Below are 18,059 nucleotides of genomic sequence, written 5' to 3'. Positions count from 1 at the left end.
CTAAGGGCAGGGAGTTCCAGAGTCTGGGTGCACAGACGGAGAAAGCCCTTTCACCACGAGCTTTAAAACGTGCCTTGGGAACGGTTAGGAGCAGCTGATCTGTGGATCTAAGAACACGAGGGGGATTGTGACAATGGAGCAAGACACTCAAATAGTCGGGGGCTAGACCGTTTAATGCCTTATAGGTGAGGAGGAGAATCTTAAAATCGATTCTGAATCAAACCGGCAGTCAGTGTAGGGTTTTTAAAATCGGTGAAATGTGTTGGATTCTGCTACTTCCAGTTGGAAGCCTTGCAGCCGCATTTTGAGCCAGTTGGAGTCTAGAAAGAGTGGCTTTACTGATACCAAAAAGGCAGGAATTAGAGTAGTCGAGCCGGGACGTAATGAATGCATGGATTACTGATTCCAGGAGGTGGTTAGACAGAATAGGCTTGAGTTTGGCGATTCGCCTTAGATGGAAAAAGCAGGATTTTACTGTGCTGTTGACTTGAGCATCCAGTTTCAGGAACGTATCTATTTTGATTCCAAGATTGGAGACAGATGAAGTTACTGGAATGGGAAGAGAAACGAGGCCAAGGGGTGGAGCCTGTTTGCAGTCGGGACTACAAACAATGACCTCGGTTTTTGAATCGTTCAGGTGAAGGAAGTTTACAGCCAGCCAGTCCTTAATGTCAGCTAGGCAGTCGAGGAGAGGTTTGGTGGAGTCAGTTGGCTTGAGGGAGAAATAAATTTGGCAGTCGTCAGCATATAGGTGATATGAAATTGCATGTTTTCTAAAAATTGCACTTAAAGGCAAGATGTAGATTGAAAAAAGTAGTGGCCCTAAAATGGAACCCTGGGGGACCCCACATAGGAGTGGGACTGATTCAGATGAAAAATCGTCTAGCATGACTCTGAGAGTCCTGTTGCAGCCCAGGATTCGAGTCGGGAGATCGGAGATCATGATGTCGTGGTCGATTGTGTCGAAAGCAGCAGATAAGTCGAGAAGAACCATAACCACGTGGAGTCCTGCGTCCAATGCCAAAAGGATGTCATTTAGGACACGTAAATGCTCAGTTTCTGTGCTGTGTTGGGGCCTAACGAGATTGAATATATGGACATAGGTGATATGACAGGAGTATGTAGATATTGTTCGGCTTTAAAGTTTAAGTCAGAGACTTGTAGATCGTCTAATTCGTGTTGCCATCAGTAAAAAGTAGTGTTTCTTCCAAATGAAGAGATACGTGAGAGGCAGAGAAGCGAAGTGGCTGGTATGTAGCACAGGCAGGGGGGTTGGCAAGCGAAGCAAGCAGGGGGCAAAGCCCCCACGTGAAGTTAAAAATGTATCTGTATAATGTAATATACATACTTTAAGGCGTTTCATCTTAAAAATGATATCAAAAGCTCCAAAAAGATAGCACTTGGAAATCTAAATCGATTTAGAAGCCAGTCGTCAACATCTGTAAATCCACGCTCTCTTCTGTTGAATTTAATTCCATTATTATTATTGTATGATACAATGAGATTCAAAATGCAAATCCTCCATAAACTTAAAATAATAATCATAATAATACAATAAAATTTATACAATATTAAAGCACAATATACATGTGCATATGGTGCAAACGGTTCATAAAGTGGTTCAGGTTGTGCAATATTACAACTGTAGTGCAGTTTTACAGTGAGGTGATTGTAATTATAAATACAAACAGTTCTGCCAGGAGCACCTGATGGACTGATTGAGTGCGTTTAGAGTTCTTGGGATGAAACTGTTTCTGAACCTTGAGGTTTGTGCAGAAAAGGCTCTGAAGCATTTGCTGAATGGGAGAAGTTCAAATAAGACTGTGTGCATGGCTAAGGCATCGTGTGCTATAAATGTCCTCCAGGGCTGGAAGCTGTATCCCTATAATCCTCTGTGCTCTTGACACAGCCCGCCGTAGAACTTTCCGATCAGCTGCTGTACAGCTGTGATTCCACACTCAGATACAGTGATATAATACTCAGACTGGTGCAGTAAGAGTAATGTGGAAAAAGATGATCCGTTGTGGCAACCCCAAAATGGAGCTGCTAAAAGAAGAAGAAGAAGGTGCAGTGAGAGTAGCAACGCTAAAGCAGCTATGCTTTTTGGAATCGTTTGGCCATTCTGTGGACCATTATATTGTTACAGGTTAATTACAATCAGATGCCTTAAATTTATAAACGATATGCGGTTAATTTCAGTGTATTTTATAAAGCCGCTTCAGGGATGTGGATCTAAAAGAGAAAGGGAAACCACACAGGATCAGTAGCACTGCTTTGACTCTGGGTGCTGCCAATTTGCAAAACCGAGCGGAGAACTTGCGTACACACAGGGTAAGGCTGGCGTGGCTTTACATCAAGATCAGTTTTTATACATCTCGAAGTCAGCGTGAAAATGGACGTACATGATATTTTTGTGCGTGTGTACCATTTATACATGAGGCCCCTGGTCCTTCCTGTATATCGGCCTACCAGTCGGGTAAGAGCCTCGGCCATCCGTCACAGCAGGATATAACTTTGTGAGGCAGAGGTTGTCAACACTCCATTTAGATAGAGCACCTGCTGCAAGCACACAAGCGAGTAAGAAATGTATCCTTACACCAAAAAAGCTGTACCAGGAATCTGTGATAATATTTATTATGTTCAGTTTAGCAGAAACGCAGAAGGAATGTTTTCTTAAAACAAAACCCTTTCAACTTCAAAGTGGACAAATTCGATAAGTTTTAAGGCTTTCTTGAACATTGGGACCCCGGTGCTCATTAACTCCATTTTAAAATGAAAGACCAAGCTGGTTATTTTTTAAAATGGTTCAAATAGGCATCAATTTAGAACACAATTTCTTGTGGCAGATGAATATCTACAACGATTGTGAAGAAATTCTGCTTGAAAAACTCCAAAATTATCCTTTCAAAATTTTTAACTCTAATTTATTAGAATTCTTCTGTCTTCAGTTCCTTAAGACACAATACACAAATTAAAACCATCAAGTGATCATTTGCCATACCCTCTGCCTTCCTCTTGACTAGTGGACAGGAGGGAATGGGCCATCTGCTCTAGCCGCAGGCTTCTGGGGGATGACGGTGGCGACGTCTCACACTTGATAGTAGCCTTGTCCTCTCGACCCTCTTCTCGAGACCCCGGAGACTATGGAGTGGAGTGAAGTTGTGTTAATACATCTGGCAACACAAGGCCCATTATTGAGGCATTATTGGAAGCAAAAGAACTTAAAGTAACAATTCATTGAACCTCTCCAAGCAAAAAAAAAAAAACAAATTATAAAATAGTCTCAAATGACAGCAGAACAGGCAAAAGATGACGTGCCACCTTTCTAAGAGGTGACATGAGGTGGCATCACGAAGAGTGCACTGAAAATGTTAATTGCATAAATTTGTCGGTCATTTTGTAACCCGCTTAGTCCTGAACAGGGATGCAGGTGGTCTGCTGGAGCCTATCCCACCTGGACAGGGCGCCAGTCCATCGCAGTACAAACACATACACACACACACCGAACACACACACACACACACCACTAGGGCCAATTTACAATTGACTAGCCACCAAGTCTTTGGACTGTGGGAGGAAACCTGCACAGGGAGGTCCTGGGACACGAATCCTGGGTTCCTTACTGTGAGGCAGCAGAGCTACCACTGCAGCACCGTCTGCCCCTGCATAAATAATCAGATTTAACCCTTAACTACTTGCGCTTTGTCCAACATCCTTTTACTTTAACCTACCAGCAGCATTCGCCATCTATCCACAGCTTGATGCAATACAAGTACAGTCGTGGCCAAAAGTTTTGAGAATGACCCAAGTATTGGTTTTCACAAAGTTTGCTGCTTGAGTATTTTTAGATCTTTCTGTCAGATGTTTCTATGGTATGCTGAAGTAGAATTACAAGCATTTCAGAAGTTTCAAAAGCTTTTATTGACAATTACATGAAGTTTATGCAAAGAGTCAATATTTGTAGTGTTGGCCTTTCTTTCTTTTTCAAGACCTCTGCAATTCGCCCCGGCAGGCTGTCAGTCAACTTCTGGGTCAAATCCTGACTGATGGCAGCAGCCCATTCTTGCATAATCAATGCCTGGAGTTTGTCAGAATTGGTGGGTTTTTGTTTGTTCACCCGCCTCTTGAGGATTGACCACAAGTTCTCAATGGGGAGTTTCCTGGCCATGGACCCAAAATTTTGATGTTTTGTTCCCCGAGCCACTCAGTTCTCACTATTGCCTTATGGCACAATGCTCCATTATGCTGGAAAAGGTCACCAAACTGTTCTTGGATGGTTGGGAGAAGTTGCTCTCAGAGGATGTTTTGGTCCCATTCTTTATTCATGGCTGTGTTCTTAGGCAAAATTGTGAGTGAGCCCCCTGCCATACACGAATGGTTTCAGGATGCTTTACTGTTGGCATGACTCAGGACTGATGGTAGTGCCACTCACCTTTTCTTTTTTCTGGATGCCCCAACCAATCAGAAAGGGGATTAATCAGAGAAGATGACTTGACCCCACTAGTCCTCAGCAGACCAATCCCTGTACCTTTTGCAGAATAGCAGTCTGTCCCTGATGTTTTTCTCGGCTTCTTTGCTGCCCTTCTTGACACCCACCAGGCCATCCTCCCAAAGTCTTCTCCTCACTCACACCTGTCTGCTGCCATTCCTGAGCAAGTTCTGCACTGGTGGATCCCCCCGATCCTACGCCATGAATCAACTTTAGGAGACAGTCCTGGTGCTTGCTGGACTTTCTTGGGTGCCCTGAAGCCATCTTCACAACAGCAGTGGTAATGTTTTTTTTGGGATTAAGTTCATTTTCATGGCAAAGAGGGACTTTGCAATTAATTACAATTAATCTGATCACTCGTCATAACATTCTGGAGTATATGCAAGTTGCCATCATAAAAACTGAGGCACCAAACTTTAAGAAAATTAATATTTGTGTCATTCTCAAAACTTTTGGCCATAACTGTACAGAGTCGCAATGGTTTCCCTTCACTGCCGGTTTTATGAGTGGGCGCACAGTCACAAGTTCCAATATGGTGCATTTGATACACCATGCAGGTATGCATGCATGTGTGTATGACAATGATCAGATATTCTTCTTGAAATTTCTTTCTCTGCAAAGAACATTCAACACCTGAAGTGAAATGTGCTCCATGTGCAAATCCTGCAGTGGATGAAAGTGTGGCTGGTGACGAATGAGCACTGGAGAAGTGGATCAGGTTTATTTTCAGGTAGTTCTAGACTGTGTCATACTATTCTGTAATATGGTATTAAATTACATTAAAAACATGTACAATTTAAAATGATTGCAAGATTTAATATTAGAACCTCACAGCGTGCATATAAATAGCCATTCAAACACTGGTGCATAATTTACACAGCACGAGTACTTATGAGATGAGAAATGGTGCGAGTAGTTAAGGGTTAAAAGCGTGTGATCAGAGTGAAAATTTGGACAAATATGAAACGAATAAGTTTCACTTCTTGTAAAAGGTAAATTCAATTTCTGTCATCTAAGAGGAGGACAGTTCTTTTGTTAGACTTTAGCCATTTCAACATTTAAAAGAGACATCCAGTGACATTTGTTATTTGGTTTTGAGTTCACATTAGTTAACTTGGGGGACACTCAGTAATGTAAAGAATATTTGGAATTCAGTTGCTTGATTATTTAAGCTTTTTTTTTTTTAATTGTTGATTAATCATTTATCAGCTACATAGAAAGCCAGGATATATTGTAATATAACAGTACAGTCACTTGCTGATTTATGAACAAGTGAGGTGAGGCGATTCGTACATAAGGCCATAGGAAAACAATACAGTAATAATGTTCTAGAAACAACACCATAATAAATCTTTACTTATTATTATTATTATTATTATTATTATTTCACATGGTCTTATGTGTTTTCTGACTCTTGGAGTGCCCTTTAAGGTTTATTTTGATCGGCACTGCTCTGCGTGGCTAATTGTTATACATTCAGCCCTCACTGCCATCCTCACACCAGCGTTTCTCAACCTTTATATTCCCATAACCCAGTTTTGCCTTTTTTAAAATTCATTGATGACCCACTAGCTGGAATTGCAAACTTCTCCCTTCGTGAATCGAGAGTTATCAGGGGTCCCTGTTGGTGAAACAAACTCACTTAAAAATGGGGAAATATATATCATATAGTGCTTAGGTGACCCACAGGTGGCACACTGGCTTAGGCCAAGTGGTTGAGAAACACTGGCTTAGGAGACCCATTGTGAGCCACTCGCAAACCAACGACAGCAACCCATGACCCAGTTGTTGAGAAACACTGCCTTACACAGACATGGTGTGTTGACATTGAGACTAAAATATCAGTTAGTGCTGCTCCATACCAGCAGCTAAATTATACACACCAGTGATCCACACCAGACACAGAAAACCTCAACTGCAATGGCCTGTACACTATGTGACTGGCATGTGGCCAATTTGACATACAGCCGAATAGCGGACCCCAAATGGAGCCGTAAGACGACGCACAAATTGCTATACCCCTTCTGTCTTTTTGTAATACAAAGCCTTGCTTAGACAAGTGGGCCACAGCCCAGCGGTTGAAAACTACTGGCTTAGGAGGCCCATAGCAACCCTCTCAGAAACCAGCGACAGTATCCCATGGCCAAGCATAGACATGACCCAGTGGTTGGGAAACACTGTCACACATGGACATAGCATGTGTATAACAGGGTGGCCCAGTTGGCACCACAGCTATTTGTTAGGACTTCTCCTGTCACTCGGCATCCACAACTTAGATTTTGAGGAAGAAGTGAGCTGGAGCATGAAGATTCCTAATTTAGTGACAGACACTGCTTAGTGTAAAAAATAAAAGAAGAAGAAAATGTTAAAAAGAGCTGCACTTACAAGAACTTTTCTACGATGTTTCCGTAAGTCACTAGGCTGGCAGCAGTAAGGAAAGTGGAGACAAGCAAAGGTAATACATTAAATTTAATTAGTAAATCTCTAAGACACATTGAAAAAGAACAGCCATGGATAGTTTGAAAAACAATGCTTTTTTAGATAGATAGACAGACAGACAGACAAACAGACAGACAGACAGATAGATAGATCGATACTACTTTATAATAATTGAATATTCCATTTTCATTCTCTCCTGCTGTCTGTGATGGTCCTCGTCTCTACTTGCAATGCATACGTTTGCTACCTATGGTGGAACTAAGTTTATGTGTTAAAATGATTTTTTTTTAACTTCTATTGTATTGTTGTAGATAGATAGATAGATAGATAGATAGATAGATAGATAGATAGATAGATAGATAGATAGATAGATAGATAGATAGATAGATAGATAGATAGATGGCAACTGTTACTTTCAAATAAATTCTTTAAAAAGAACATGGAGACATGGTTGGAAATTTGTTCAGGGGAAGATTTCACACAAATGTTAGAATGTTTTTTCTTCAGACAATAAACTGCATACACACAGAACAAATTACCAAGTAGTGTGGTGGAGAGGAGAACTTTAGGGGCCTTCAAATCTCGACTTTATGATATTTTAGAGAATCTTGGTGAACAGGATGAATGAGCTTATTGGGTAGAAGGCCCTGCTTTCACAACAATTGATCTAATGTTGTAATGTATGTGTTAGGTTGATCAACTGGCTCGAGGTGGGAGTGTGCTTGAATGTGCCCTGCAGTGTACTGGCATCACATCAAATGTTGGTCCCCACCTGGTATCCAGTGATTCTGGGTACAGGTATTTTCCTCCTGTGAATCTGAACGTGATGAGCAAGTTACAGGATATTTGGAACTAAAATAATTAATTGAAAGCACAGCAGGAAATGGAGGAGCTAGAACTAAAAAGGAGAAACACATACTGTACCACCAGTCCTTAAGGCTATCAATGAAGCTAAGAAACCACTTTAAAATCCAGATTTTTGTATATTGATTAATAAATGGTAAAAAACATACTAGTGACATAAGAATCCTTTGTAAGGATGGATAAGAAGCCTTGAGCCATCCTGGCCAGAGCGCCAACCCTTATCTGCCGTCTATGACAGCTTTTATGGACACATTAGTCCACTTCCATGTTTTGACAGAGACAATATTAATTCATTTGTATTGGGAAAGACTAAAATGGACTGGCTGCTAGTACTTTGAAGGGAAACCCAACAGAAACAAGAAGTCACCTAGAATGAGTGATAGATAGATAGATAGATAGATAGATAGATAGATAGATAGATAGATAGATAGATAGATAGATAGATAGATAGATAGATAGATAGATAGATAGATACTACTTTATAATAATTGAATATTCCATTTTCATTCTCTCCTGCTGTCTGTGATGGTCCTCGTCTCTACTTGCAGTGCATACATTTGCTACTTATGATGGAACTAAGTTTATGTGTTAAAATGATTTTCCATACTGTATTTATAATTACTATATACCAAGTTCTTTAATGGAAGGGTGCCTAATATGGATAAATATAAATCAAGTGACATTATGCTCAGACTGTCGGTGGGCTATGGAGACCATATCTTGAATAATGTGTGGTGTTCTGGTTGCCACTTTCCACAACAAAAATAGAAACACTAGGGGCTGTGCAGAGAAGAGCTAACAGGCGCTACCCTGGACTGAAGAACATGTTTGGCTCTAACAGGAGTAAAAAAAATAAGCCATTTTACCCTTCAACAATAGAATGTTATTTGAAGGTCTAAACAGGTCATCAAAATTCTCCAAAACGCAGGACTTTGGAGCTGTAAGGTTGCAGCGATAACCACGGCTCTACCATGACTCCAATATGACCCTGGCATAAAAACGCCCATTGACATATTTCACTTGATAAATAATTTCAGAAGAAGAGAACCTAAAGATAAGAAAGCCTCACCAGTGTCATGATGCCAAGCTCATGGGCAGTAGGGCGGGAAGAGAGCTTAGGTGTGGAGCGGCCACTGATGGGGGGTGAGGAGCTCACCAGGGACAGGGCCGTTACAGAGGTGGGGATGGAGGAGCGCGGTCGTAGTGGGGGTAAATTTAGGCCATCCATACTACCGCTTGTCACTCTGCTCTCAATCTCCTCGGCCCGCATCTCAGCAGACTCCTTCTCCTCCTGGATCATCCTGACAAAACAAAGACAAAAGGACACAGTCTCGGATTTATTCACATGTAAGGAGGACAAGTGTGATTCACAGGTCTGCTGAATATCAGCTTTTGGTTGCTATTGAAAGATTAATGAATTACACAGAAAATGAGAACTACCATTAATGTTATATTGTCCCAAGGTGCTTCACAAGTAGATAGATAGAACCTTATCTGTCCCAAGAGTGCAATTTGGCTTTTTATAGAAGCTTAATAAATAGATAATATTTCAATATTATGACAAACAACAAAACAGAATAATTAAAAAGAAGAAGGTCATATTTAATTTTTGTCTTGAGAAATTTCTATCATAAGCAAACAAATGATGGGTTTGTGATGAGATTTGTGCTCAAGCTGGAGCAACAAAAGTCTTCTGAGATTTTAGGAGTAAGGAGGGATGACACCTTGGGGGGATTCGCCAGGAGTTCTGCTCAGGATGTGTCACTCGGTCCTCATTTATCTCTTAGCAATCGAGTTGAACGTTATGACAGTGGTGCGTTCTGTAAAATTTCAATATTATTATAATTGAACTATTGAGATCATTAGTATTACTGTATGTATAACTTGTTCATTGCTGCAAAAATATTTATCATTTCTGTAAATCTTACACATAATTTCACAGTAAAACTTGCAAGGGCTTAATAAGCTATGAAGCACTAGGTGCTAAATAATACTCAAAAAATACAAGTCTTTCTGCCATAATGAGGCGATCAAGTGTTTAATTTATTTTACGTACATAATGTACGATTTATTACTTTGTCCACAGCTAGTATAATAAAGAGTAAATGAAAAGATGTTCACTTGATTTTATATCTCTCTATTATAATGAAAAAATCTTGGGAGACGAGACTTTTTATCCTGCGCCGAGATGTGATCTTTTTAAGAGAGATACTTTCACTTCCCGCGAGACAAGACTTTGTGCCAAGAGATTTAACCACGCCCAGGACGGAAATAAAAGACAAAGAGTAGATGACAAAAGTAGAATGTTGTAAAGAATTCAAAAACGTTAGCATGATACACATGCAGAGCAGGTGAGAGATAATGGAAGTACAAAAATTCGAAGTCTCAAAAAAATGATAGTAAAGATCGCATTAGCACGAACAAATGGAAATTATTACTCAGTGAAATAACGGAACAGAGAAAAGAGATCAAATATATTGTTTGGATTTAAACTTTAAGTTGGAGACTTTGAGATCATCTAATTTGCGTTGCCATCAGGGAAAAGTAGTGTTTCTTCCTAATGAAGAGGCGTATCTGCGAGAAATAAAAGATTTTTTGTTTGATGAAAGTGAAATCCCGCGAGAGAAAATTTCAAGCCCTGCGAGACAAGACTTTATGCAAACAGATTTGGAAAAGTGCTGTCCACATCTAAAACATTTACAACCAGGCACACGGTTCAATTATTTCTCATTTGTGTGAATGCTATTGCCAGACACAGTTCGTGTAGAGAGAAAGAAACGATATTCATCACTGGGCAGTTATACATTGCATTGTCACGATGTAATTCCAAATACGGAATCAAATTTCAATGCGATCTTGACGAAAAGGTAAAAGCAAAAAGAGATCGAATATATGAACATAGATGATATGACAGAAGTATGTAGATATTGTTTGGCTTTAAACTTTAAGTCAGAGACTTGTAGATCATCTAATTCGGGTTGCCATCAGGGAAAACTAGTGTTTCTTCCCAATGAAGAGACGTATCCGCGAGAATTAAAAGATTTGTTGTTTGCGATCGGCAGAGAAGTGAAGTTGCTGACATGTAGCGCAGGCAGGGGGGTTGGCGAGCCAAGCGAGCAGGGGTCAAAACCCCCTAGTAATATATGAAAATAATCATTCTTATGGAGGTAGAAGAAAAATGTGAGCTGGTTTTTGGTAAAACTTCATTGCAGTTAGACAACTTACTGTCGCAGGTTACCGTAGAATGGTATGGCTAGAAAGTGTTATTGAGCCGATTTCAAGTCATTACTGGACTTTGAAGATTAACCAGTCCTTTATATATTTACACTGATTATTAAAGTAAAACAGGAGCAGCCAACACTAGTAAAAGACCCACGACTCCGAACTCGCCTTCTTACTTACCTGATCTCCTCATTAATGGCGTCTAGCTGTTCCTGCAGCATGAGAGCCAAAGTCTGGGCATCCGAGTGGCCACTGGGGGACAGAAGGTCCATAGAACTGAAGATGGTTTCACGGTCATCATCATCGAGATCGGATAACTCTGGGTCACTCTCAATGGTGTGGGCTATGCTGGTTCTGAGGCTGGCCGACTGGGGGCGCTCCCAGTCCTGGTCAACAATCGGAAGGATCTGCAAAGAAATTAAATGAAAGTCTTAATGAAGTATACTGTACTTTATGACATTTCATTTAAAAAAAATAAACAAATGGAACACGTCACAAAATTTCACATCACAGTGGGAATTTCTTTTCAATGAAGTAAAACAAAGACATTCATAAGTTTCATCTATATAATTTGTTATAATTAATTATTTAATTACTATTCAATTAACCAACCAATTACATTCCCTTTTATTCCAAATATGGTACAGTGTGAAATTCTTTTCATCCATATAAACAAAGAAAGGCCTTTCATGACTTATTCACAAGCCTCATCAAGAGCCTTAAATAATTAATTTTATCTACTTGTTTAATTACTAATCAAATAACCAACTGATTCAATCAACCGTATAGTAATTGATTACATGGTTCTAGTTAAATGATTAGATGGTGGATTAATTATGAGTCAATAGCTCCCAGTGTTAGTAAAACTTTACTAGTTACTTAACTGACTAAATAATAAATTAATTGTTTGATTTATTACAATTCAAACACACAGTCAATTAACAGAAATTACTTAAATCTATTACATCATTAATCTTTTTATCAATCAACTGGTATTATGACTCAATTATTAAATCAATTAGTTTTTAATATATTGAGTGTTTGAGGCATAATTAATCAAATATTTGATTGGTTCATTAATTAGATTTGTTATTTTATTAATTATAACTTAACTATTCTGCTATTTTATTACTTAATTTAACGATTAATTGCTTGATTAATAAATATTTACACAGTCAATTAATTCATTAATAGCTTGAATAAAAATTCATTAGAAATCATTCGCTCAATCAATTAATTATATTATGTGTGATCGACACATAATCAATTATTTGATTGGCTCATTCATATTTATTTGTCATTTTATTATTACAACTTAACTATTCTGCTATTTTATTACTTCATTTACTGGGTAATTGCTTGGTTAATTATGATTTACACAGTCAATTAGTTCATTAATAGCTTGAATAAAAATTCATTATGACTAATTCATTCAATCAAGTAATTAATTATATTCTGCTTGAGCGACACATAATTATTTGATTGGTTCATTAATTTTATTTGTTGTTTTATTAATTAAAACTTAACCATTCCACTATTTTATCACTTAACTTACTGCTTAACTGCTTGGTTAATTATAATTTACTCAGTAAATGAATTATTGCATAACTTGATTATTCATAATTATGAATCAATAACTCAGTTAATTGATTATTTATATTTTAAGTGATCAAGGTATAATTAATCAATTATTTGATTGTTTCTTTGATTTATTTTATGCTTTATTAGTTATGATTCAACCATTCAGCTTTTTTGTTACTTAATTTTCTGATTAGCTTACTTAATAAAAATGCATTCAATCAATTAATTCTAAGTCACTTCAATTAATAAATTGATTCATAAAATATTATGGATCAATCACTCAATCAATTAATTATTAATATATTGAATATCTGAGGCATAATTAATCAGTTATCGGACTGATTCAGTGATTTTATTTGTTGTTTTATTATGAATGACTGAACCACTCAGTTATTTTATTACTTAATTTACTGGTTAACAAATTAGTTAATTGTAATTTACTCAGTCTTGTATAATTAGAAGCTATAATTTTCTAAATAATTTATCAATGGGATTAGGGATTGAGGTATAATAAATCATTTGTTAGACTTGTTCATTGATTTTGTTATTTTTTTAGTTATAAGTTAATCATTCATGATATACTTTGAGATGGACTCATACTTAATTGCTTGACTGATGTAAAATTGATTGTATACAAAATGTATTGACTGTGTGATTGATTGATAATTAATGGCTAAATTGGTTGATTCATTTATTGGTTGATTAATTATAACTCAATTAATACATTTGCTAAATGATTTGATTCTAATTAATGTAATATCTAATGCATCTAACTGTCAATCAAAGGAACAAAGCTTAGTTAATTCCATAGCAATTAGAGGCAGCTTTTAAAAGACATAACTGCTAAATAATGAAAAACAACTTACTGATAGAAGACATCCAGAAAATGAAGCAGAAAATGGTGAGACATATACACAAGTTAGGAAGCAGCATAGAAGTGAAGTCAGCAAAACAACATTCAACTGTGTCTCTCTATTTAACATGCAGCTTCAATAGACAACACCAAAGACGGGAGCTCTTAAAATAAAATAAAATAAAATAAAGGGCAAAGAAGGCAACTCAGATCACACCTTTACAGTGGGAGCGAGCAGAGCACCCAAAGTCACTTGGGGGCCAGTAAATGGACAAATCTCATGTCTGTTGGAACACACTCATTCTTTACATGTCTTTAAGAAAGTGTTACGGCAGCAAATGGACTAGATTTGAAAAATGACCAGGAGAGTAGATGAGTTAAGAGAAAAAGAGTCAAAACACGAGCTCCAAAGCCAACTTTTTTGAATGCAGAATAACAAATGAAAAAGAAAAAGCTCAGCTAAACAATATGGTCAATCCATTTACAGTACATAAACAATTATATATATATATATATATAATTGTATATATATCATGAACACCAGGAAGTGCTCCAGTTCCCCAAACACTCAACACAAACAAGCGCTCACAAATACAAGATAAACGGCCAAAGTGTCTTGGGAAGTGTTGTGGGAAAACTCTTCTCAGCAAGTGTTTCCCATCAACCAGACACAAGTACAATAAAGCACTGTAATGCACATAATTCTTTGTTTTCTTTTTCTTGGTCTCTGTCACTCAATGGCTCATTCACTCCCCCTTGTAAGCTTTGTCCACCTTCCTCATAACTCTGGCTCATCCTTATGAAGTAGGCATCTGCTTTTATCTAATCCCTGGGAGTGCTTCCAGTGACACGATGCTGTTGCTTCAAAGCACTTCTGGGTGAGGTTGGAGCCCTATGGAGTAGGGACCCCCAAATCCTGCAGCTCACCCTGGCAGCCCCCAGGGGACCCAGCAAAGCTGCTTCCCAGGACTACAATACCAGGCATACCTTGTGGGTATCCATGCAGGGAGGATCTGAGTCTAGGCTCACTTTCATCTAGTGCTCTGTGGGAGATAATACCCCAAGCATGTTCTCTCCGCCAGTCCTTTCACTATATATATATATATATATATATATATATATATATATATATATATATATATATATATAGGTGAGACATTCCCACCCACAATTACAGAGCAGCCCATGTGAGCAGAGAGCTGAGAAGACTTTGTGCCAGCAAAGCAGTGAGTCCAGATGGTGTATCGCCACGATTGCTGAAGGCTTGTGCGTTGGAACTGGGGAGTTCTCTACAGCGCATCTTCAACCTGAGCCTGGAACAGGGGAGAGTCTGGAAAACATCTTGTATCACCCCAGTCCCAAAGGTATCATGTCCTAGTGAGCTGAATGACTTCCGGCCTGTTGCTCTGACATCACATGTGATGAAGACCATGGAGCGGCTGCTGCTTCACCACCTGAGGCCACAGGTCCGCCACACCCTCGACCCTCTGCAGTTCGCATACCAGGAGAAGGTGGGAGCGGAGGATGCCATCATCTATATGCTACACCGATCCCTCTCCCACCTGGACAGAGGCAGTGGTGCTGTAAGAATTATGTTTTTGGACTTCTCTAGCGCCTTCAACACCATCCAACCTCTGCTCCTTAGAGACAAGCTGACTGAGATGGGGGTAGACTCACACCTGGTGGCATGGATTGTTGACTGTCTTACAGACAGACCTCAATATGTGCGTCTTGGGAACTGCAGGTCTGACATTGTGGTCAGCAGCACAGGAGCGCCGCAGGGGACTGTAATTTCTCCGGTCCTGTTCAGCCAACATACATCGGACTTCCAATACGACTCGGAGTCCTTCCACGTGCAAAAGTTTGCTGATGACACTGCTATTGTGGGCTGCATCAGGAGTGGGCAGGAGGAGGAGTACAGAAAGTTAATCAAAGACTTTGTTAAATGGTGCGACTCAAACCACTTAAATCTGGACACAAGCAAGATCAAGGAACTAGTGGTGGATTTTAGGAGGCCCAGGCTCCTCATGGACCCTGTGATCATCAGAGGTGACTGTGTGCAGAGGGTACAGACCTATAAATACCTGGGAGTGCAGCTGGATGATAAATTGGACTGGACTGTCAATACTGATGCTCTCTGTAAGAAAGGTCAGAGCCGACTATACTTCCTTAGAAGGTTGGCGTCCTTCGACATCTGCAATAAGATGCTGCAGATGTTCTACCAGACGGATGCGGCGAGTGCCCTCTTCTATGTGGTGGTGTGCTAGGGAGGCAGCATAAAGATGAAAGACACCTCACACCTGGACAAACAGGTGAGGAAGGCAGGCTCTATTGTAGGAGTAAAGTCGGACAGTTTAACATCTGTGGCAGAGCGACGGGCATTAAGCAAACTCCTGTCAATCATGAAGAATGCACTGCATCCACTGAACAGTGTCATCTGCAGGCAGAGGAGCAGCTTCAGCGACAGACTGCTGTCACCGCCCCACTCCACTGACAGACTGAGGAGATCGTTCCTCCACCCCACATGCATTTTTATTACTATTTCATTTAATATTGTTTTTTGTATCAGTATACTGCTGCTGGAGTATGTGAATTTCCCCTTGGGGATTAATAAAGTATCTATCTATCTATCTATCTATCTATCTATCTATCTATCTATCTATCTATCTATCTATCTATCTATACTAAGGTCTGTCTATCTGTACTATCACATACTACTGGGGCTAGAACCTTGATTTTGATCTTAATTGAGAGAATATGAACCAATGCAAACTTTTATTACAAATAACATGAGGTAGCAGCAACTTTACCAATCTAACCTGTGCTCCTGGGGTTCTTATGGTAGAGTGATATATAACACTATAATCCCAGCTTTATTTAGGACAACGTAAGTGACAGACACATCAGATTTGTTTAACTTGTCTTTAAACCTTCCTTCCACACCTATAATACTCAAGTTTCACACAGGCATGCTATGGCAATCTGTACAAGGGACAAAAGCTTGTCTTTCCAAGAAGCAGGAACACCACCTTTGTGGGCTCATCCCGCAGGGCTGCCAGTCGTCCTTTCTTTGCCCGGCGGATGACAGCTGGAGTACCGAAGTGTTCAGCTGGGGTGTCAACAACAGACGTTATGGAGAAGCGGAGATCTGTTGTGCTACCAAGATGAGACCTACAGATGAGAAACAAAACAAAAAAATGATTGGAAATGTCTAACCATTTTTACAGCACTTGCAAATAAAGAAGCCCATCCTGTAGACTAGATGACTGGACTCTGTATAGATGAAAACAAAAGAGTAAAAGTTAAGAATCAGGAGGTGGCCTTGATCAAAGGTTTGACTGGCAAGTACTTAAAGTAACCAAATGAGGAGAGAAGAGGCGAAGAGAGTTTGGAAAGTGAACATGAGACTAGTTTGGTGCTTCTTGAGGCACTATGGGCAATGAGCAAGTGGACACACCACTCCACCTGGTCATTTTGGATCAAATCTTCTTTAGACAGGCCCACTTGGACAGATAGGCTTTGGTCTTTATTTGTTTGGTACTTTTTACTTTCCCTATGACAATCTCTTGCTTTATTTTTTTATAATCTATACTAATAAAAGGCAAAGCCCTCACTGACTCACTCACTCACTGACTCACTCACTCATCACTAGTTCTGTAACTTCCCGTGTAGGTAGAAGGCTGAAATGTGGCAGGCTCATTCCTTACAGCTTACTTACAAAAGTTGTCAGGTTTCATTTCGAAATTCAACGCGTAACAGTCATAACTGGAACCCATTTTCCCCCATATACTGTAATGGACTTTAACTCGATGGCCGTGGGGGGCGGAGCTGCGTGTGACATCATCACGCCTAACACGTAATCACGTGAACTGACTGTGAATGCAGTATGTAGAAAAAAAGGAAGAGCTCCCAAAGAGCACTGAAGAAAAACGCAGAATACTTTATTCGCGAGATACAAGTTTAATGAGAAGACACGAGGTATAAACGAGACTTTGGATCACTTTGTAACGGAGTTCAAATTGCTGTAACGAGAAACTTTTAAGTGCCGGGTCTTAGCTAACATTAAATAAAGCTGTGGACATCGCAACATCACACAAGAGAGCAGCTCACGTGAACTGACTGAACGCAGTATGAGTGATCACTTCCATGCATCAAACCTGTTCAAAAACGCATTACACAATTGACAAGGTAGGAAAAGAATATGCTCTGAGCTGAGCTCCACAGCTAACGCGGTCTTGTGGAAGAAACTTTGTCACGCTGCCACCAAATACTCACAGAAAAATCCACAAGTTTCTCCACACTCAATGTATTCCTCGCGTCCCCTTTATACCCTCTGATCTCCCATTTCAATTCAGATGCCTCCAATTTCCAGTAAGGCTCTGCTACGCGATGACAAGTAATAAGTCTCAGGGACAGACCCTACAAAAGGTTGCCATTGATTTCAAGGAGGATTGCTTTTCTCCTGGACAAAACTATACGTTGCATTCTCAAGAGTGAGCTCACGCAGCTTCGTCATATTACAATCAGAGTGCTGAACTGACAACGTGATATATAAAGAGAACTATAATAATCGTTATAAACGAACAATAAAACAGCGGAGAACCCGTGGAT

The 18,059-nt window shown here is 39.5% G+C and overlaps 1 protein-coding gene across 6 annotated transcripts in view; it reads right to left on the bottom strand.

Annotated features, from left to right (window-relative positions):
- The window catches only part of ppfia4 (PTPRF interacting protein alpha 4), a 494,511-nt gene that overhangs the window by 75,621 nt on the left and 400,831 nt on the right, over window positions 1–18,059 (bottom strand). For 4 of the 6 annotated variants that reach the window (XM_039749365.1, XM_039749361.1, XM_039749363.1 and 1 more), the window contains 5 exons: window positions 16,478–16,619; window positions 11,195–11,421; window positions 8,862–9,093; window positions 6,875–6,910; window positions 3,002–3,141 (listed from right to left, as the gene is read on the bottom strand). In XM_039749365.1, the coding sequence (XP_039605299.1) occupies window positions 3,002–3,141; window positions 6,875–6,910; window positions 8,862–9,093; window positions 11,195–11,421; window positions 16,478–16,619 (777 nt within the window). The remainder of the gene's footprint in view (window positions 1–3,001; window positions 3,142–6,874; window positions 6,911–8,861; window positions 9,094–11,194; window positions 11,422–16,477; window positions 16,620–18,059) is intronic. The other 2 variants (XM_039749364.1, XM_039749366.1) reach the window with 2 other exon arrangements.

The sequence above is a fragment of the Polypterus senegalus genome, chromosome 3 (genome assembly GCF_016835505.1).
Source record: "Polypterus senegalus isolate Bchr_013 chromosome 3, ASM1683550v1, whole genome shotgun sequence".
Classification (NCBI taxonomy): domain Eukaryota; kingdom Metazoa; phylum Chordata; class Cladistia; order Polypteriformes; family Polypteridae; genus Polypterus; species Polypterus senegalus.
Note: the sequence above shows the minus strand (reverse complement) of the source record. Positions and strands in the feature narration are given on the sequence as shown.